This window comes from Mauremys mutica, chromosome 4 (genome assembly GCF_020497125.1).
Source record: "Mauremys mutica isolate MM-2020 ecotype Southern chromosome 4, ASM2049712v1, whole genome shotgun sequence".
In the NCBI taxonomy this organism is placed as follows: domain Eukaryota; kingdom Metazoa; phylum Chordata; order Testudines; family Geoemydidae; genus Mauremys; species Mauremys mutica.
The window spans coordinates 156,753,654-156,775,208 of record NC_059075.1 but is presented as its reverse complement, the minus strand read 5'-3'; the positions used below and the strand labels follow the sequence as shown (position 1 = coordinate 156,775,208).

The following is a 21,555-nucleotide window of genomic DNA, read 5'->3' as shown; positions in this document are numbered from 1 at the left end:
CTGTGTAGGTGCCTCAGTTTCCCCTGTGCATTTCTTAAATCTCCAGTGTGCATAAATTGCTGACATTTTGTATCCTGGCAACAAATGTCCGGGGCCCTTCACCCTGCAAGGGGATAGTTAAAGGTGAACAAAGAGATCAGGTGACCTCCTGGCCTGGGAAAAAGACAAAGGCCAGAAAGGAGGGGCTGGAGGGGGTTTCAGTTTGGAGCTGGCTGGGGACGGGAAGTGAGGGCAGATGGGCCCCAGAATGGACCCAGCTGAGGGGTCCAGTTCTCTGTACCTATAAGCAGGGCCGGCTCCAGACCCCAGCGCGCCAAGCGCGCTTGGGGCGGCGTCCCGCGGGAGGGCAGCAGGCGGCTCCGGCAGACTTCCCGCAGATGTGCCTGCGGAGGGTCCGCTGGTCCCGCGGCTCCGGTGGAGCATCCGCAGGCACGTCTGCGGGAGGTCCACCGCAGCCGCGGGACCGGTGACCGCCAGAGCGCCCCCCCCCCACCCCCCGCGGCGTGCTGCCCTGCTTGGGGCGGCGCAAATCCTAGAGCCGCCCCTGCCTACAAGCTCTGTTTTAGACCATGTTCCTGTCATCTGATAAACCTCTGTGTTACTGGCTGGCTGAGAGTCACGTCTGACTGCGCAGTGGGGGGGCAGGACCCTGTGGCCCCCCCAGGACCCTGCCTGGGCAGACTCGCTGGGGGAAGCGCACGGAGGGGTAGAGGATGCTGAATGCTCCAAGGAGAGACCCAGGAGGTGAAGCCGTGGGAGCTGCTTGCCCTGCAGACAGGCTGCTCCGAGGGAGAGGAGGCTCCCCAGAGTCCTGCCTGGCTTGGTGGGGAGCAGTTCCAGAGCAGCGCCCGGGGGCTCCATGACAATAGTTAACATTCCTAACTTCAGATACAAAAGTGACACATGCATAGAAATACCATAATCACATGCAGCAAACCATGGCCTCTCCATAGACACCTTACCTGAAATACTTTGTACAAGGCTTGTTCCAATATATAACAGTGGTAGCAGCAATGATCTACATGGTCATATTCTAATCAGATAACATCCCACCTGCACACTCGCATCCCGCTGGGCTGAGCCCGCCCGCCCACACCTGGAGCGGAGAGGCAGGCCCAGCCCTTGTGTTGTGCAGGGTTGGGTGCAGCCTCACCACAGAGTCCGTGTCCCGGGGTGGGGGGAGCTGCACAGTGATCTCCCACCTCTGTGCACAGAATTTTTAATTGTTCGGCGCTGAATTCCCTCAGGAGTAAAACTCCATTTTCAGGCTCTGTCTCTCTGACTTCCTCAGTTCCCAGGTGAGAGAGACCAGGCTCCATCCAGAAACCAGCCCTTTCTCCCCCACCTCCCAGCCCTTTGTCCTCGAGCTGGGGTCTCTGCCCAGCTTCCCTGCTGGGGAGTGGGAAATCCATCCAGGTGTCAGTGTGCTGGTGACTGGGCTTTCCGTTGTCTTCTCAGTTCTCCATTGAGCTGGCCATGAGCCATTCAGTCTGCTCAGACAGCTGGGCGACACACACACTCCTGTGGCTCTCAGCCGGCCCTGAGAGCAACCATAATCCTCCGCCCCGAACCAGTACCAATGCAATGTCTGAGGGAAACTGAGGCACTCACAGTGGGCTTGTGGATTTGGTGTTTCCAAGCCCATGCTGGAGCATATACGCTGCATTGTAAACCTGAGTTCACAAGTTGCCGGCCCCAGGTCTCACGGCCAGGCTAACACGTCCGTACTGCGCCGTGCAGCCCTCCTGACTCGGGGCTGCGGCTTGAGCTGCGTCCAGACTGCACAATGATGGGCTTGGACCTGAGTCACAGCAGGACTCAAGCTCTGACCCACCCCCCTGGCAGGGTCCTGGGACCCGGGCCCTGAGTGCTGCTGACCCATGTCAGACTGATTTGTGTGTGAAGGGAAGGGGGGCTTGGGCTCCGGGGTTAGCGTGCTGTCCCTCCCCCGCTCTGCTGTGCGACACCGACAGCGGGAAGCCCTGGGTTCGGGGCGCTCCGTTCAGTACTGTCCAGGTGCTTCGTACTGTCTGGGACCCCACAGGCCGGTGGCCGTTCCCGCTATTCCTCTGCAGGCCGGGCTGCTGCCGAGTCCACAGCCGGTCCTTGAGTCTGAGCGGAGGCTGCAAAGCAAAGCAGTTCGGGAGCTCCCGGGCCGGCTCAGCGGGAGCCTAACATCCCCCGGGCTCAGTCCCTCAGCCCTCACCTTACACCCAGGTCACCACCCTCGGGCCAGAGGTGTGTTTTACACTCGCCCCTGCCACAGCTCCGCTCTGCTGGGTCCCCGGGAGCCCTGGCGGCGTCACTCCCACCACAAAGGGCCAAAGGAGCATAGCAGGACCCCCGCCCCCGAGGCCGCTCCCCCGTCAATGCACCTTCTTGGAGCCTATGGGCCTAGCTGGCCAGCTGGGGGCCCTGCTGCTGCCGTCCCTTCCTGATTAGCGCGTCCCCACGGCACAGAGCTCGCCACACGCTACTGAAGCCCCACAACCCCCCCCCCCCCCCCGAAGGGGTCCGTGTCATCACAAGGGGGGGAAACTGAGGCAAGGAGAAAAAGTGACTAACGCAAACCAGTTACAGAGCTGGGAACAGAACCCAGGAGTCCTGACTCCCAGCCTCCCCCCCGCCCCCGGTGACCCTCTGGCCTGCGCGGCGATCCAGCGGCACCCCAGACTCACGGCGCAGGGTGTAGTCTCCGAACTCCTTGGTGCTCAGCGTTCTCCCGTCCTTGCTGATGAAGCAGCACTGGTACCGGGCTCCCAGGTCCTCCGGGCTCCTGACACGAAACATGAGCGTCGTGGCCAGAGTGGCTGAGCCTTTGTCCAAGGGCAGCATCTGCGTCTGGACTTTGTACAGAGCGTTGATGGGAACAAGCGGCTGCTGCTCCCCGTCGCTCCCAGCTGGGTCACCCCCGGCGATGGGCGTTAGCTCTTCATTTTGGCACTCTGCCCACCTGGCCTCCGTGCCCGCCGGGCAGTGGTAGCCAATGCACACGAGGGAAACGTACTCCCCGGGGACCCAGACTTTAGGCCCCACGATGTCACTGGCGGTGAACGTCTGGTGGGCGGCTAAAGAGAGCGAGCATTGTAGAGACACGTGTAGAGACAAGAATCCCATGCACTGCTACAGACTAGGGACCGAATGGCTGGGCAGCAGTTCTGCAGAAAAGGACCTAGAGGTTACAGTGGACGAGAAGCTGGATATGAGTCAGCAGGTGCCCTTGTTGCCAAGAAGGCTAATGGCATTGTGGGCTGTATAAGTAGGGGCATTGCCAGCAGATCGAGGGATGTGATCATTCCCCTCTATTCTGCACTGGTGAGGCCTCATCTGGAGACTGTCCAGTTTTGGGCCCCACACTAGAAGAAGGATGTGGATAAATTGGAGAGAGTCCAGCGGAGGGCAACAAAAATGATGAGGGGGCTGGAGCACATGACTTATGAGGAGCGGCTGAGGGAACTGGGATTGTTTAGTCTGCAGAAGAGAAGAATGAGGGGGGATTTGATAGCTGCTTTCAACTACCTGAAAGGGGGTTCCAAAGAGGATGGATCTAGACTGTTCTCAGTGGTGGCAGACGACAGAACAAGGAGCAATGGTCTCAAGTTGCAGTGGGGGAGGTCTAGGTTGGATATTAGGAAACACTATTTCACTAGGAGGGTGGTGAAGCACTGGAATGGGTTACCTAGGGAGGTGGTGGAATCTCCTTCCTTAGAGGTTTTTCAGGCCCAGCTTGACAAAGCCCTGGCTGGGATGATTTAGTTGGGTTTGGTCCTGCTTTGAGCAGGGGGTTGGACTAGATACCTCCTGAGGTCCCTTCCAACCCTGAGATTCTGGGATTCTATGATTATTTATACCGCACCAGCGTCCCCGTCAGGGGCCAGGGCTACGCTGCGTGGGGCGTAACGAAAAGCGGCCCTGCCCCAGAGAGCCTGCAATGGAGGTGAGGGCGAGAGACGCCGGGGACACGACAAAGGCGAGGGGGAGCCCCAGGAAATGACGGGAACCGTTCTGACCCTGGGCTGTGCAGTGGGCGCAGCTCCCCGGCTGCCTGCTCCCTCGAGCAGAGCTAGCGCAGCCAGTCTCACGCCTCGGCCTCGAGGCGCAGGCCCACCCTTCACGGGGGCAGAGGCGGACCCAGAGGAAGGGAGACCAAGAGAAATGTACCGACTGGCTCAGGACTCTCAAATCCGAGTCCTGGCGGATTGACCGAGGGCGGGGGGGGGGGGGGGAATAAGAGTCTATATAAGAAAAACAAACAAACAAATATTGGGTCTGTCCCTATAAAATCGGGACATCTGGTCACCCTAGCCGAGGGCCGGTCAGTGCAGCCTGCGGGCGCTGAGCCCCACACGATGGGAACAGTGCTAGCCTGCAGTGGGCCTCTCTGGGCATCCCTGCGCGGCTTGGGAGTGAAGGGGGAGCCGGGCGTGAGGCCTCGCAGACATTTACGGCTCTTTTGGAAGCCTGGTCACAGGTACCCGCACGTACAGCGAACGCTGCCCCCGCGTTTCCGTTCCAAAGGGCCGTGTCGAGCACCAGGACTCTGTCGGCCGGCGCCCGTCTGGGCTGACGCCTGGCCCGGCTCTCCCGGGTACCGTTCTTTGCAAAGAGCACAAACAGCTCAGCCATTATTAGAGACGCAAGGAATTGGGGGGAGGGACGGGGGGACAGGCAGCTTTGTCACCAACTGTACTGGGGGGTGAACCCCTCTGGTGTCTGTGGGGTTGGTGTTAGACCCTTGAAATGCAGCGGGGACCCTGCCCCAGGGACACTGACGGGCTCTTTTAATGGCCAATGAAAATCGTTTCTTTGCGCAAGTGATGGTTAAAAACTAGACCTGGCGCTCGCTGCCGGCGACGTACTGAACTACTGGGCGGCAGCCAGCACCACACACGGGTCTGTAAACCCAGACCTGCCCTGCCGGGAGCCCCTGGGACCAGGCGTGTGGGGAGGTGCAGGAGAGAGCCCCGTGCAGCTGCACCCGGCCGAGCCGTCCCTTACCTCTGCTTCTCTGGTACAGGCAGAACGCGACTCCAGCCACCGCCAGCGCTGAGACCAGCACTGACACCACCAGGACTATGACGCTGACCTGAGTCCCCTCACCTGGGGAGAAAGGGAACGCGGGTTTGGCCCCCTAAGCCAGCCAGTCCCTGCCCTGGGGCCGGATGGGAGCCGGCGCCCCCTAGAGAGGACAGGCCCCTGCCCCATTCCCTGACCCCCAGAGCCAGCCAGTCCCTGCCCTGGGGCCGGATGGGAGCCAGGGCCCCCTAGAGGGGACAGGCCCCTGCTCCATTCCTCACCCCCCTGAGCCAGCCAGTCCCTGCCCTGGGGCCAGATCAGAGCCGGCGCCCCCTAGAGGGGAGAGCCCCATGTCCCATTCCCTGCCCCCCAGAGCCAGCCTGTCCCCAGCCCTGGAGCCGGATCAGAGCCAGTGCCCCCTAGCAGGGAAAGGCCCCGTGTCGCCCCCTGAGCCAGCCAGTTCTTCCAGACAATGTCGAGCTCTCCAAGGGAGGGTGAGGCTAGTATCCCTTCCCCCTGGTTCTGGGACAGGACCCTGCCTCCCTTCCAGCCGGCAGGCGCCTGACACCGGCGCCCGCTCTCCGTCCCTGTCCCCTCACTCACGCTCCAGGTGCACCCGCACGCTCCGGACGATGGGCCGGCTCAGCGTCTCATGCTGCACCTCGCAGCTGATCTCAGCACCCTCCGACTCTGCCGCAGGCTTGAACTGGTAGAAAGACTCCAGGTTGAAGGTGCCATTGGGGTTCACGCGGGGGGCTTCTGTCCGGACGCCATTGAGGAGCCAGTTAACAGCGATGGCTTCTGGGTAAAACCCCTTCACGTCACACGTTAACACCTGGGCCTTGCCTTGCACAAACGTGGGGGCGTGAATGTTCACCACAGGGGAGACTGCAGAGGGGGTTAACGACACCAGGGCCGTGCGAGTTGTTACACAGCAGCTCAGAGACAGACAGCACCACCCCGGGACAGCCCGTGGGGCGAGGCCAGGATCCAGATCCCACGGGACAAGCAGCACAGGGTACGGGCCAGGTAAGGTCACCAACCAGCTACCCACACAGAACCGAACACCCTTGCTGGGAGCGTGGGATACGGTGTGGGGCCAGGGATGAGGGGTTTGGGGTTGTGACGAAGTGGGGAGTTTCCCTTGTTATGTTCTATGGGACTCTTACTGTTGAGCCTATGTGAGTTTTACCGTTTTGCATGAATAATGTGTGTGCCTCAGTTTCCCTGTGTGCTGCACCAATACCTCGGTGGTGGGAACAGGGGTGTGAGACTTTGTCTGAGACCCTCTGGGGCAGGTGAGGCTGCTCCAGCTGCCTGCACAGGTGCTGTGACTGGTGCCCTTTGTAACCTGAGAGTCGACCCAGGAGCGGGATGAACCAAGGGAGGAGATCAAGTGACCCTTTGCCCTGGAAGTGAGACAAAGACAAGGAGGGGAGCAAAGGGGGTGTCTGAGGTGGGGTCGCTGGAAGCTGGCAGTCTGCTTGGGGGGACTGGAAGAGGGGGAGTCAAGGGCGTCTGGCCCTGGACTCCCCGAGATTTCTGTGCTAACAAGTTCTGTTCTATGCTGTGTTCCTGTTGAATAATAAACCTTCTGTTTTCCCGGCTGGCTGAGAGTCCCGTCTGACTGCGAAGTGGGGGGGGCAGGACCCTGTGGCCCCCCCAGGACCCCGCCTGGGCGGACTCGCTGGGGGAAGCGCACGGAGGGGCAGAGGAGGCTGAATGCTCCAAGGTCAGACCCAGGAGGTGAAGCCGTGGGAGCTGCTTGCCCCGCAGACAGGCTGCTCCGAGGGAGAGGAGGCTCCCAGAGTCCTGCCTGGACTCATGGGGTAGTTCCAGAGCATCACCCGGTGGCTCTATGACAGGGGTGCAGGAGGAGGCTCTGGGCTGGGATCGAGGGGTTCGGAGTGTGGGAGGGGAATAAGGGCTGGGGCAGGGGGTTGGGGCGCAGGAGAGGGTCAGGGGTGCAGGCTCCGGGCAGTGCTTACCTCAAACAGCTCCCTTAAGCAGCGGCATGTCCCACCTCCAGCTCCTACATGGAGGCACGGCCAGGTGGCTCTGCACGCTGCCCTGTCTGTAGGCGCCACCCCTGTGGCTCCCATTGACCACGGTTCCCAGCCAATGGAAGTTGCAGAGCCGGCGCTTGGGGCAAGGGCAGCGTGCAGAGGCCCCTGGCTGCTCCTATATGTAGGAACCTGATGGGGGACATGCCGCTGCTTCTGGGAGCCTCTCGGAGCCACAGCAGGCAGGGAGCCTGCCTTAGCCCTGCTGCGCCACCGACTGGACTTTTAACGGCCCGGTCAGCAGTGCTGACCAGAGGCACCAGGGTCCCTTTCCGACCAGGCGTTTCGGTCAAAAACTGGACACCTGGCAACCCCAGGGCCAGGCCTGCCTGCCGCAGCACCCCCGCCACTGTTACCAGCCACACCGCTGTGCCCGGGCATGTGCACGCCGGCGCCAGCACCCTGGGAGCGAGGAGACGGGGTGGGGGCGCAGCTTTGGCAAGAGGAGGAATCTGGCGAAGCAGCAGCTCCAGCACCAGATGCCCAGAGTCAGTGACTGGCCCCGCGTTGCTCGGGGAGTCCGGAGCAGAGCTGGGATCTGAACCCAGGTTTCCTGAGGCCCGGCCAGCACACAAACTACCAGGCCATGCTTCCCCCAGGAATACAGGGCCAGCCAGTCAGTGCCTCCGGGGGCACTTCCCCCCGCCCACGCTGTCACCTCCGAACACGAGCTGGAAGTCTGTCTGCAGAGCGCCACGCGGCAGAGCGGCGTGCTGGACCTGGCAGGAGAAGGTGACGCCCTGGTCCTGCTCCGTGGGCTGGAAGGTCAGAGAGCTGCTGACGTTGAAGGTGCCGTCTGGGTTCCTCTGGGGCGCGGGGAGCGGGGACGCCGGCAGGACCTCCCCAGCCCTCAGCCAGGTCACTGCGATGTCGGCCGGATGGAAGCCGGACACGGAGCATTTCAGCAAGTTCGGCTCCCCCCTCAGCACCGCTTTACTGGGGACAGCAACGGTGGGCACGGCTGCGGGGAACCAGAGGGCATCAGCAGGGAGAGCCCGGGGGGGTTGGGGGCCTCCCAAGCATCCCCCCCTTGGGCTGGGTGGTTCTTCCCCCCGGGACAGCCAGAGCTGCCGGAACGCCAGGGCGGGAGGCCAACAGCCCCCTGGAGGCACCCGCTCCTGGCTGGCGGCGGGGGTGGGGGGGGCTAGTCACGTGCTGGGAATTTAAGGAAACCCCTTGCCCCCTTTTGTGCCCACCTATCCCCGAAACACCCTGCCCAGCCCCAGCGACACGCGCCGTGCGGGCCGTGCCCAGAGCAGAGGGGCCGGCTGCAGAGCCAGTTCCCGCGCCTGTCTCCCCGCTCCCTCGCCAGCACTGACCCAGCACTGCCAGGTGCAGGCTCTGCTCCCCTCTGTCCGGGCTGTGGATGACCAGGCACCGGTAGGCTCCCTGCTCCGACACAGTCACATTGTGCAGAACCAGAGAGGCGTTGCCACTGGCGAGCTGCTCCGTGTCCATGGACACTCCCGGCCGGGAGACGCTGAGGGAGTCATCGTACGACACCAGCTCCTGGCCCTGGAAATACCAGTGCACAGCCAGGTACTCTGGGCTGATGGGGTCGTCCGCCACGGTGAAGGTGCATGGGAGGAGAGCCTGGGAGCCCAGCTGAGCCGTCACCGGGGAGTCCACCATCACCTCCAGCTGGGCGCCTGCATGGAATGGAGCCCGGTTCATTCCCAGCCTGCGCCAGAGAACGGCTCGCAGCCAGACAGAGGGACGCAGAGAAGTGGAGCTGGGAGAGGAAGGAGAAGAGGTTGCGGGGTGGGGGGGGAGGAGGGGGATTAAATAGCTTTTGTTCAACTAAATATTCTCTCAATCGGGACTGTTAAATGTCCAGCCCGGGGGCCAGATGTGCCACACACAGCAGATTCGCTAGAATTTCAGCTTTCATTTAAAACACAGTACGTTTCTACCCCTCATGGCTGCAGAGAGAACCTTCTGTGTGTGACATATGTAATGATGCTGCCTGGGTCTGCAGAGAGCCTGAGCCCATCGCTGTGAGGGGTGAGCTGCCCCAGATGTGACCGACACAATGACGCTGCCTGGGTCTGCAGAGAGCCTGAGCCCATTACAGTGAGAGGGACAAACTGCCCTGAATGTGACCGACACAGCGACGACTCTGCCTGAGTCTGCAGAGAGCCTGAGCCTATCGCTCTGAGCTGCAAACTCCCCTGGCTCTTATTAGTCTGATTGGAGCCTCAGCTGTACCTCCCCAGGATGACGCGTCAGTGTGGACATGAACTGTTGGTCACGGGTGGTTCTAGTGGCTGGGGGAGGGGCGGATGCGAGGCAGGAGCAGATCCACGCACCCCGGAGAGAGAGAGACACTGGGGACGGGTGATGGACAAAGGCAGTGTCATAGGTTTGTTCCCCACTTTGAACTTTAGTGTCCAAAAGATGGGGACCTGCATGGATCCTTCTAAGCTTAAATCCTAGCTTAGATCTGGTAACACTGCCACCAGCCAAAAATATAGTGTTTTGGCACACTCCCTGTCCCCCCAACCTTTCCCTGGGGAACACAGATCCAAACTCCTGGCATCTTAACACAAAGGGAAATAAACCTTTCCCCCTCCCAGACTTTCCCTCCCTTGGTCGTCAGGGAAGACTACCTTGATTCAAACTCCTTGAATCTAAAACAAAGAGGGATTCACCTTCCCCCCACCTATCCCTGGTGAGTCAGACTAATCCCCTGAGGTCTTAAACAAGGGAAAAATCAATCAGGTTCTTAAAAAGAAAAGCTTTTAATTAAAGAAAAAGAAAAAGATAAAAACTAAGTTTACAGGGTACAGCTTATAAAAACTAGAGGGACTCTAGCATAAGTATAAGTACAGCAAAGAGGTAATAGGTAATAATAGGTAAAATATTGTTCCAGCAAACACACATTTGCAAATACAGAAATTAATCAAAAGACTAATCCGCCTTTCTAATACTCACTATACTGCATAGAAGAGAATATTTCAGGAAGCTTGGAGAGCCTGGATATACGTCTGGCCCCTCTTAGATCCAAAGAGAGAACACCCCCCAGAACAAAGAACCCAAACAAAGGCTTCCCTCCACCGAGGTTTGAAAGTATCTTGTCCCCTGATTGGTCCTCTGGTCAGGTGTCCATCAGGTTCACTGAGCTTGTTAACCCTTTACAGGTAAAAGAGACATTAACCCTTAACTATCTGTTTATGACAGGCAGCGATATCGGTAGCTGGCGAGTCTCTGGTTCATGGCGGAGGTGACACCGTGAACAACAACGAGCCGTTTAGTGCTGCCTGAGAGCCGCACCCTCCCCTCGGGTCCTGTGCAAACCTCGCGCGGCCATGGGAGAGACTCAGACCCCGATCCCCTGCCTGGCAGCAACCGGGGTCATCCCACTGATCCAACCCCCCCGCTCTCCTTGCCCCCGGTGCACCAGGGAGCTGGGGAGAGGGCTGGGTCTTTGCCCGTATACTCACAGACGCCCCCGAGAAGCAGAGAGAGGAGCCCGACTCGCACCCCCATAGCCCCGGCCAGGAGGGGCTCCAGCTGCCTGGCTGCTCCCTAGCCGTGGGCCTAGAGCAGGGAGCAGTGACCGGCTGCTTTCACTTTCCCTTCCCGTACAGCTGGTTGCCTTGTGTCCGCCCTGCGCACAGCCAGGCAGTGAGCAAACAGAGCCGTGCCCAGGCCTGCTGTGTGCACACAGCCTGGGCCCTGATTCACACGGACGGGCTGCCACACTGAAGCTAGTCCAGCTAAGTGTTGGCCGAGGGGGTCGCCAACCTCTGGGGCCTGGCTCCCGGGCGGAGGGGAAACGGTTGATCCGAAGAAGCAGCAAAGAATCCTGTGGCACCTTATAGACTAACAGACGTTTTGCAGCATGAGCTTTCGTGGGTGAATCCCCACTTCTTCGGATGCAAGTGCATAGAAGATCCGAGTGTGCCGAAGTGGGGATGTTCTGGCTGTGGTCTGTGAATGCCGAGTGGGGAGTATTGACCTGGGAAGGTGGCAAGGGAGTTGTGCTGGGACTGGCTGCCTTGGGGAAGGGAGGATACCGGGGCATGTAACATGAGAACCCAGGACGGGGTTTGGAGGCCAGGTGACACCCCGGGGAAGCTGAACAAAGGACACAAAGGCTGGGGGAGGAGCCGGGGGGAGGCTGAGTGAGAGGCTGGAGGGAGTTTCAGTTTGGAGCTGGCTGGGGAATGGAGGGGAGCCCCGACGGGGCTTGGGCTTCCCAACGGGGCTGTGGCCTCCCTGGGGGCCCCAGATGGACCTAACTGAGGGGATCCTGTTGTCTGTGCCTGCAAGACCCTGTCCTGGACTGTGTTCCTGTCGTCCAAATAAACCTTCTGCTTTCCTGGCTGGCTGAGAGTCCTGGTGAATCGGCAGGGAGCCGGGGGTGCAGGGCCCCGACTCCCCCACACTCCGTGACACCGAGCCAGGTGTTTCTTCAGTGCAACCCTCTTTCCTGACAAAGGACGAGCCGGGGTGGCCCTGGACATAGCAGCCAGCAGCGCCGAGCTCAGAAACCTCCCGGTTTGTCCCTCTTCTGCCCCGTGGAGCGCTGTCTCGCTGTCCCCTCAGGGCCACGCTCCAGCTCCCACAGGCTGCAGCGGGGACGCTAGGCCCTGCACTGCCGGCCAGGGCACACCTGTGATCCACCCGGCTCCGCGCAGTCCCGCAGCTCCCCGCCCCCACGATGCGCAGCTGGGTTCACCCCTGGGGGCCTGCCTGCGCCCGTGGGCTTTATGGGGGGTGTCTTAGACCCGCCCACGGGCAGCCAGAAGCACCCGCAGAACGTGAGTCAGGGTTAAAGTCCCGTCCTTGTGTCCCCCCGGAGGCCCAACACACTTTATCCCCCAGCTCTCGGGGCTCCGCCTCCCTGGGCGTGAGGACCAGACGCCTCCTCGGGCTCCGAATGGATTTTATTACTGTCACGGGGCCAGCGGCGATGCCCTGGGACTGCCCCCTACGGAGCCAGGCAGGACTCGGGGGGATGCAGCGAGGCCGTGTGGTTCCCCGCCACCCGGAGAGGGACGAGCGCCTCCCGACACCAGAGTGAGCGGAGCCAGCGAGTCCCGTGCCTGCCCCCCACAGGTCCAGGCGCAGGAGAGGAACTATCAAAGCCCAAACCAGAGCTCACTCGAGAGGCAGCCGCCGCAGAGGCCAGATGCCTCCGGCCCAGCTCCCGGTTGGGAGACCTGGCGACCTACGGCCGGCCCGAGGACTGGCCTGACCTGCTGACGCCCACCAGAGCCCGAGGAGCTGCCCAGCCTGCCCCTCGCCAGTTACCCGGAGGAGCCCATGGTGCTGGACCCCCCGGAGGACACCGTCTGGCCCAGGTACCTCCAGAGCGGGAGGTAGGAAGTGGCCTGGGGGCAGCCGACCCGAGTCTGGCTGTGACACTGCCAGAGCCCATGTCAGCGCGGTGCGGTCAGGATCCCACTGACGCAGCAGCGGGTCTTCTGCCGTGCTAGGGCCCCGGGCTGGGACGCTGTGGAGTGGGTGGGCCTGTGTCCCCCCTGCCACCCACCCCGCGGGTGTCAGTCTCCCCCTCTCCAGGCCCCTCTGAGCCGAGAGCCTGGGCTAGTTGTGAACCCGTCTTAGCTCAGCCGCTGCCTGAGCCAATGACTCTCTGCGGCCCAGCCCTGACCCAGGGCCTGGACCTGCTAATTGCATAGTCTGTTCTTCAGCCCCTGCCTGAGAACCTGAGTCCATGACTCACCATTGCCGCCCGCGCGAATCACTGTCTGTGTTTGCCTCTACTGCTGCCGCAGCGAGAGACTCCCGTGGCCAGGCGAATCCCCCGTCAACGACCGGAATCATAGAATCTCAGGGCTGGAAGGGACCTCAGGAGGTATCTAGTCCAACCCCCTGCTCAAAGCAGGACCAAACCCAACTAAATCATCCCAGCCAGGGCTTTGTCACGCTGGGCCTTGCAAACCTCTAAGGAAGGAGATTTGACCCCCTCCCTAGGGAACCCATCCCAGTGCTTCACCACCCTCCTAGGGAAATAGTGTTTCCTAATATCCAACCTAGACCTCCCCCACTGCAACTTGAGACCATTAGGAAGGAAATAGGAAGGTGGTGTGGTTCCCCGGGCGCTGGCCAAACCCCGCTACACAGAGCATGCCTCCTCTCTCTGAGCAGACTGAAGAAGCTCACACAGCTTCGACCTTCCTGGGTCTGACCTCGGAGCATTCAGCATCCCCTTCCGCACTAGGGTGACCAGACGCCCCGATAAAATCGGGACTGTCCCGATATTGAGGCGTTTGTCCCGCGTCCCAACCAATGTCCTGATAAGTCATGCTACTCCGTTTTTTGTTTTTGTTTTTTCTCCACCAGCGGCACTCAGCTTTTTTTTTTTCTCCTCCACGGTGATCTCCCTCCCAAATGTGTCCCGATATTTTCTTCCTCTCATCTGGTCACCCTATTCCACACTGTTCACTTCCCGCAGCGAGTCCGCCTGGGCGGGGCTTCTGGGGCAGCGGAAGGGTCCTGCACCCCAACTCCGCAGTCAGACGTGACCCTCAGCCAGCCAGTAAAACAGCAGGTTTATTAGGCGACAGGAACGCCGCGTAGGGCAGAGCTTGTTAGCACAGAAATCAGTGACTTTCAGCCAAGTCCAACTTGCGGGGAGGGGAGCCCAGAGCCCGGGCTCTCGTCCTCCCCCTGAGCCCCAAGCCAGCTGGGACTGACTCGCTTCCAGCTGCCTGGCCCCTGCCCGGCCCATTGCTCCTCCTCCGGCCTTTGTCTCACTTCCTGCTTTCTGGGCCAAGAGTCACCTGGTGGCATCCCCCTCCTGGTCTCAGGTTACGAAGGGGAGGCCACAGCATCGGTGCAGGCAGCTGGAGAAGCCCCCGCAAAAGTCACACGCTTATTCCCACCACCTGGACATTGGTGCAGCACAGAGGGAAACTGAGGCCCACACAGCTCTCATGCCAAGCAGTAAGACTCTCACAACATAACAAGGGAAAATCCCCACTTCCTCACAATTACAGGCAGAGAAACCACCCCCCACACCTGCCAGTCCAGGCTGCTCTGGCGCCTCAGCAGCGCCTCTGGTGGGCAAAAGGCAGAACTGCAGCATATTTTCTGCAGAAAAAAAAATTCTGCCTCCCCGGACAAGAACCCTGCGCGTGCTGTGGGGAGGGGGCGCGAGGTGGGACAAGTGGGGTGTGGGGTGTCAGCACAGGGCGTGGGGCAGACCCGGAGGCTCCCTCCCTCCCGAGAAGTCCTGAGCAGTGTGGCCAGCGGCAACAGGGCAGCAAAATAAAATGCCGCAGCACAACTGCTAAAAATCCGCAGCAACTGGCAGCTGACTCTAGCCCAGCTGGGCTAGCAAAGCACATACTTGGCAGTTTTTGCCAGCGCCCCAGGCACGTGCCTCCTGTGCCGAACTGGGAATCCAGCCCTGCACAGGAGGCAAAGACCCCCGCTCCGTCCCGTAGCGCTGGAGCTGCAGCCGGGCCGTGCTGCGTCCCCCGGCTGCAGAGGCAGAGCAGAGCTCAGCCCTGAGCTGGGCCTGGTCGGAGCAGCCTGGGCTGTTCCCGGCCCTGCGAGCAGATGTGGCTCCTGTTTCAGTTCCCCCGGCAGAGACAGGCTCAGCTGCAGGCTGCAGCCCACGCGGGGAGGCCAGGCTGCGCTCTGGGGCTGTGGCTTGTGGGGACGAGAGCTGCCGGTTGCAGGCCCTGCACCATGCGGCGGGGCTGTGTCGCTGTGCCGGGGATGGCATCGCCCACATGGATCCTGTGCACCGTCTACTCAATATGGCCCAGATGGTGCCCTCCTGGGGGAGCAGGAGCTGCTGGGCCCCCTGGGTTCCCCAAAAGCCTCTGCACGTCCCCGGGCCCCTCATCTCACAGCCGCCTCACATCGGGCACCGCCTCTCCTTTCCAGGGCACAGGTTGCCAGGGGGGCTCCCTGGGGGTTCCCTCCCCCAGCCGACTCTGCATGGGAACAAGGGAGGGGACCCTGGGGACAAGAGGACCCCGGAGCGGAGGCGATGGTGCCCTGCAGCCAACCAGCCATCAGAGGGGTCGGGGGGCTCCGTCCTTCCCTGCCAGCCCAAGGGTTGGCCGTGAGCCCGGGTCCCCAGCCACATCCCGTCCCTGGGCACCAGACCTCATGTACCTCCGACGGTGCCGCAGGCCCTGGCACTCCCGGCACACCATGGCATGCAGGACCAGCAGGATGGCCGCCAGGACTCCCAGGGGGCCACAGGCTGCCCAGCGCTGCACCCCGGATCCTGGAGAGGGAACAGAGGGGAGCATGTGTGGGTCCCTGCAGGGGGGGCAACAGGGGGCTGCTGGGGGCCCCCCATCATCCATCCCCCTCCTTTGTTTGGCCCTCTCCTTCCCTCCATCCTCTCCCTCCCCTTCCCCCTTCCCTCCATCCCCCTCCTCTGCCTGCCCTTCCCCTTCCCTCCATCCTCCTCCTCCTCTGCCCTTCCTCCTTCCCTCCATCCTCCCCCTCCTCTGCCTGCCCTTCCCCCTTCCCTCCATCCTCCCCCTCCTCTCCCTGCCCTTCCTCCTTCCCTCCATCCTCCCCCTCCTCTCCCTGCCCTTCCCCCTTCCCTCCTTCCCCCTCCTCTCCCTGCCCTTCCCCCTTCCCTCCATCCTCCTCCTCCTCTGCCCTTCCTCCTTCCCTCCATCCTCCCCCTCCTCTGCCTGCCCTTCCCCCTTCCCTCCATCCTCCCCCTCCTCTCCCTGCCCTTCCCCCTTCCCTCCATCCTCCCCCTCCTCTCCCTGCCCTTCCCCCTTCCCTCCATCCTCCTCCTCCTCTGCCCTTCCCCCTTCCCTCCATCCTCCCCCTCCTCTCCCTGCCCTTCCCCCTTCCCTCCATCCTCCATCCTCCTCTCCCTGCCCTTCCTCCTTCCCTCCATCCTCCATCCTCCTCTCCCTGCCCTTCCCCCTTCCCTCCATCCTCCTCCTCCTCTCCCTGCCCTTCCCCCTTCCCTCCATCCTCCCCCCTCCTCCCTGCCCTTCCCCCTTCCCTCCATCCTCCTCCTCCTCTCCCGGCCCTTCCCCCTTCCCTCCATCCTCCCCCTCCTCTGCCCTTCCCAATTCCCTCCATCCCCCTCCTCCCCTTCCTCCTTCCCTCCATCCTCCATCCTCCCCCTCCTCTGCCTGCCCTTCCCCCTTCCCTCCATCCTCCTCCTCCTCTGCCCTTCCGCCTTCCCTCCATCCTCCCCCTCCTCTCCCTGCCCTTCCCCCTTCCCTCCATCCTCCTCCCCCTCCTCTCCCTGCCCTTCCCCCTTCCCTCCATCCTCCCCCTCCTCTCCCTGCCCTTCCCCCTTCCCTCCATCCTCCTCCTCCTCTCCCTGCCCTTCCCCCTTCCCTCCATCCTCCCCCTCCTCTCCCTGCCCTTCCCCCTTCCCTCCATCCTCCCCCTCCTCTCCCTGCCCTTCCCCCTTCCTCATCCCTCCATCCCCCTCCTCTCCCTGCCCTTCCCCCTTCCCTCCATCCTCCCCCTCCTCTCCCTGCCCTTCCCCCTTCCCTCCATCCTCCATCCCCCTCCTCTCCCTGCCCTTCCCCCTTCCCTCCATCCTCCCCCTCCTCTGCCCTTCCCCCTTCCCTCCATCCTCCCCCTCCTCTGCCCTTCCCCTTCCCTCCATCCTCCTCCTCCTCTGCCCTTCCCCCGTCCCTCCATCCCCCTCCTCCCCTTCCTCCTTCCCTCCATCCTCCATCCTCCCCCTCCTCTGCCTGCCCTTCCACCTTCCCTCCATCCTCCTCCTCCTCTGCCCTTCCCCCTTCCCTCCATCCTCCCCCTCCTCTCCCTGCCCTTCCCCCTTCCCTCCATCCTCCTCCCCCTCCTCTCCCTGCCCTTCCCCCTTCCCTCCATCCTCCCCCTCCTCTCCCTGCCCTTCCCCCTTCCCTCCATCCTCCTCCTCCTCGCCCTGCCCTTCCCCCTTCCCTCCATCCCCCTCCTCTCCCTGCCCTTCCCCCTTCCCTCCATCCTCCCCCTCCTCTCCCGGCTCTTCCCCCTTCCCTCCATCCTCCCCCTCCTCTCCCTGCCCTTCCCCCTTCCCTCCATCCTCCCCCTCCTCTGCCCTTCCCCCTTCCCTCCATCCTCCTCCTCCTCTCCCTGCCCTTCCCCCTTCCCTCCATCGTCCTCCTCCTCTGCCTGCCCTTCCCCCTTCCCTCCATCCCCCATCCCCCTCCTCTCCCTGCCCTTCCCCCTTCCCTCCATCGTCCTCCTCCTGTGCCTGCCCTTCCCCCTTCCCTCCATCCTCCATCCCCCTCCTCTCCCTCCCCTTCCTCCTTCCCTCCATCCTCCCCCTCCTCTGCCTGCCCTTCCCCCTTCCCTCCATCCTCCATCCCCCTCCTCTCCCTCCCCGTCCTCCTTCCCTCCATCCTCCCCCTCCTCTGCCTGCCCTTCCCCCTTCCCTCCATCCTCCATCTCCCTCCTCTCCCTCCCCTTCCTCCTTCCCTCCATCCTCCCCCTCCTCTGCCTGCCCTTCCCCCTTCCCTCCTTCCCTCCATCCCCCTCCTCTCCCTGCCCTTCCCCCTTCCCTCCATCCTCCCCCTCCTCTCCCTGCCCTTCCCCCTTCCATCCATCCTCCCCCTCCTCTGCCCTTCCCCCTTCCCTCCATCCTCCCCCTCCTCTCCCTGCCCTTCCCCCTTCCCTCCATCCTCCCCCTACTCTGCCCTTCCCCCTTCCCTCCATCCTCCTCCCCCTCTGCCCTTCCCCCTTCCCTCCATCCCCCACCTACCCTTCCTCCTTCCCTCCATCCTCCATCCTCCCCCTCCTCTGCCTGCCCTTCCCCCTTCCCTCCATCCTCCTCCCCCTCCTCTCCCTGCCCTTCCTCCTTCCCTCCATCCTCCATCCCCCTCCTCTCCCTGCCCTTCCCCCTTCCCTCCATCCTCCATCCCCCTCCTCTCCCTGCCCTTACCCCTTCCCTCCTTCCCCCTCCTCTCCCTGCCCTTCCCCCATCCCTCCATGCCCCGGCTCCCCTGTCCCCCAGGGGTCCCACGGACGGGGTGGAGGGGTACCTGGTCCCTCCCCCAGGACGCTGAGTTCGGTCCCGTTCCCGGCGTGGCTGCTGGTGGCCGAGGTCCAGATGAAGCAGCGGTAGAGCCCGGCGTCGTGCTGGGTGAGGTTGGCCAGGTGCAGGGACGCGTCCCGCTGGTGCCGAAAGCGCCCCGAGTCCAGGGCAAGGCGGCTGCGCAGCTGGGTGAGCTGGCTGGGCGGGGGGTAGATCTGCAGCTCCCCACTGCCGCCGGGTGCACGCCGCACCCAGGTCCCCGCCAGCTTGGAGGCCTTTGGGGTGGCGGAGAAGGTGCAGTTCAGGAGCACGGAGCCCCCCGGTGAGGCCCTCAGCTCCGGCGGCTGGTGCACTCGGACCTCTGCGGGGGGGGGGGGGAGACATCGAGCGGAGCAGGAGAGGCTGCGACCCCCCCGCAAGCTCTGGATCCCCACTGCTGGGAACCCTCCTGCCTTCCCAGGCTCCCTGCTGCTGGGGACCTTCCCTGGCCCTGCCCTTCCCCAGTTCCCCCAACTCTGCTGCCAGGGTCTCTCCCCAACCTCCCAGGAGCACCCCTCCCCTTCTCACCTGGCGTGTGTTCCCACTCCCCGTCCCTGGCCTGCTCTCCCCACACCACCCACCCCCCCGGATCCCCTGAAGTCAGCCCCCATGGTACCTGACCCTTGCAGCAGGAAGCAGCCGAGAAGGACGAGCCAGATGGGCAGCATGCGACACATCCTGGGCCGGTAACAAACCCTCGGTCGGCGAATCCCTGGGGCGGCCGCCGGGTCTCCGAGGGCTCTGGGCTCTCTCAGGGCAGGGAGACGCCCCGGCAGATTCTGTACTCACACCTGGTTGGGTCCAGCAGCGAGAGACCAGCCTGTGGTGCCCACCCGGGGTGCAGGGCCCGGCCCCGATGCCAAGGGTGCCAGGTAACAGAGCTGTCCTGCAGCCGCCCTACAGAGCCAAGCCCCCGGCTGGGGAGAGCCGGGTGCGACCATCACTGGGTGCTGCTGCGGCCAGGGCTGGGCTCTGCACCGCCCAGACGGGTAGACGCCGGGAAGGGGTTGGCAAAGGGCTGTCTGGCGGAGCTGGATCCACTCAGGTCAGCCACACGAAGCGGTGAGGGGCACCTGCCCGGGGAGGGGATTCCTGAGAGCAGAGCCCTCGGCGGCCAGCAGAGCAGGGCAGAGTGACAGCCCCGGAAGTGCCAGTGTTTGGCCGGGAGGGGAATTAACCAGCAGAGCCGCTCACCTAGAGCCGGTGCAGATTCTCCAGCAGCCCCTCGCAGCGCCCGGGAATCGGGACACCCGACTTTCGCATGTGGGGGCTTCGGTCAACTCGCCAGAACGACACCAAATCCTGCTGCCTCCCCTGGGCCGAGCCCCCGGGAGCTGCGGCTCTGAGCCAGCCTTACAGAGACCCTCGTTCAGCGGCGCCTGGCTCGGGCTGGCCCCTCGGTCAGAGCGCAGCACGCGCCCAACCACCAGCGGCCGCGTCACTTCCCACCCAGCCCCGAGGAGCGGAGTCTGTGGGCGTCAGAGAGATGGAAGTGAAACCAGGCCGGGATCGGGGCTGCAGGGCTCCCTCGCAGCCAGAGCTGAGACAGCCACGCCTGGGCCCAGGGGTGGCTCAACGCCATGGTGATACCAGCCCTCCGCACACAGCGTCACTGCCCAGCCCCCACACACTAGGGTCCCCCCCACACGCGCCCGGAGCCAGTGTCCCACAGACCCCTCTCGTTGAGGGGGCCGCACCAGGCCCGTGTTCAGAGAACGCAGCTTCCATTATTCTCAATGGGGCCGGAGGGACAAGCTTTTTCCATTGTTCTCAGACCCCAGGTGTCCTGGCTCGCAGCCTCTCCCCCACCACCACCAACTCCATTCTAACCCACTAAGTCGCACTCCCCTCCCAGAGATGGGGAGAGAACCCAGGAGTCCTGGCTCCCAGCCAGCCCTGCTCTAACCACCAGACCCCCCCCCCACACACACAGAGCCAGGGAAAGAACCCAGGAGTCCTGGCTCCCAACTGCCCCTGCTCTAACCACTAGACCCCCCCTCCCTACAGAGCCAGGGAGAGAACCCAGGAGTCCTGGCTCCCAACTGCCCCTGCTCTAACCACTAGACACCCCCCCCGAGCCAGGAAGAGAACCCAGGAGTCCTGGCTCCCAGCCAGCCCTGCTCTAACCCACCAGCCCCCACTCCCCTCCCAGAGCCGGGGAGAGAACCCAGGAGTCCTGGCTCCCAACCACCCACTCCCTGAGCCAGGGAGAGAACCTAGGAGTCCTGCTCTAACCACCAGACCCCCCCCCCAGAGCCAGGGAAAGAACCCAGGAGTCCTGGCTCCCAACCACCCGCTCTAACCATTAGACCCCCCCTCCCCGAGCCAGGGAGAGAACCCAGGAGTCCTGGCTCCCAACCCCCCGCTCCCTGAGCCAGGGAGAGAACCCAGGAGTCCTGACTCCCAACCCCAGGCTCTTCCCACTTCTGGCTGTAACGTGACCCCAGTGACACAAACTCAGGCCAAGGATAATAGGATTTATTGGGGATGGAGGCACACTGGTGGGGGGGGCAGTTTGGGGGGCATGTTGCCTGCCATGGCCCCTGCTCTTCCTACACGTCAGGCCAAGGGGCAGTGGAAATGTGTGGGGAGAGATTTCTGCTCAGGAGGGTGGGCAGTGTGTCCCCAGCGTGTAATGGGATGGTGGGGACAAACGCTGGGGGGCCCTGTCCCCAGCATGTCATCGGGGGGTGGGTACAGACATGGGGATCCCTGTGCCCAGCCTGTCATGGGGGGGTACAGACATGGGGGGCCCTGTCCCCAGCCTGTCATCAGGGGGTGGGAACAGACATGGGGGGCCCCTGTCCCCAGCCTGTCACTGGGGGGTGGGTACAGACATGGGGGGCCCTGTCCCCAGCCTGTCATTGGGGGGTGGGTACAGACATGGGGGGCCCTGTCCCCAACCTGTCATGGGGGGTACAGACATGAGGGGATCCCTGTCCCCAGCCTGTCATGGGGGGGTGGGTACAGACATGAGGGGATCCCTGTCCCCAGCATGTCATCGGGGGGTGGGTACAGACATGAGGGGATCCCTGTCCCCAGCCTGTCATGGGGGGTACAGACATGAGGGGATCCCTGTCCCCAGCCTGTCATCGGGAGGTGGGTCCAGACATGGGGATCCCTGTCCCCAGCCTGTCATGGGGGGGGTGGGTACAGACATGGGGGGGCCTGTGCCCAGCATGTCATGGGGGGTACAGACATGGGGGGCCCTGTCCCCAGCCTGTCATCGGGGGGTGGGTACAGACATGAGGGGATCCCTGTCCCCAGCCTGTCATCGGGGGGTGGGTACAGACATGAGGGGATCCCTGTCCCCAGCCTGTCACTGGGGGGTGGGTACAGACATGGTGGGCCCTGTCCCCAGCCTGTCATTGGGGGGTGGGTACAGACATGGGGGGGCCCTGTCCCCAGCCTGTCACTGGGGGGTGGGTACAGACATGGGTGGGGCCTGTCCCCAGCCTGTCATTGGGGGGTGGGTACAGACAC

At 63.1% G+C, this 21,555-nt stretch overlaps 2 protein-coding genes across 3 annotated transcripts; both read right to left on the bottom strand.

Annotated features, from left to right (window-relative positions):
• Window positions 1-899: 899 nt before the first annotated feature.
• Window positions 900-11,092, bottom strand: LOC123367994 (signal-regulatory protein beta-1-like). The gene is made up of 7 exons (XM_045012407.1): window positions 10,523-11,092; window positions 8,399-8,728; window positions 7,738-8,040; window positions 5,620-5,904; window positions 4,999-5,100; window positions 2,679-3,068; window positions 900-2,123 (listed from the first exon to the last, which is right to left on the bottom strand). Exons 1-7 carry the CDS (start codon window positions 10,566-10,568, stop codon window positions 2,062-2,064), a joined length of 1,518 nt encoding a protein of 505 aa, XP_044868342.1. The 5' UTR covers window positions 10,569-11,092; the 3' UTR covers window positions 900-2,061.
• Window positions 11,093-13,221: 2,129 nt separating this feature from the next.
• Window positions 13,222-19,910, bottom strand: LOC123368002 (natural cytotoxicity triggering receptor 3-like). 2 transcript variants are annotated; one of them, XM_045012415.1, is made up of 4 exons: window positions 19,267-19,910; window positions 18,689-18,863; window positions 18,041-18,394; window positions 13,222-15,294 (listed from the first exon to the last, which is right to left on the bottom strand). In XM_045012415.1, exons 2-4 carry the CDS (start codon window positions 18,747-18,749, stop codon window positions 15,077-15,079), a joined length of 633 nt encoding a protein of 210 aa, XP_044868350.1. In that variant the 5' UTR covers window positions 18,750-18,863; window positions 19,267-19,910; the 3' UTR covers window positions 13,222-15,076. The 2 variants fall into 2 exon arrangements, with proteins under 2 accessions (XP_044868350.1, XP_044868349.1); XM_045012414.1 differs by having other exon boundaries at window positions 18,689-19,910.
• Window positions 19,911-21,555: the final 1,645 nt, after the last annotated feature.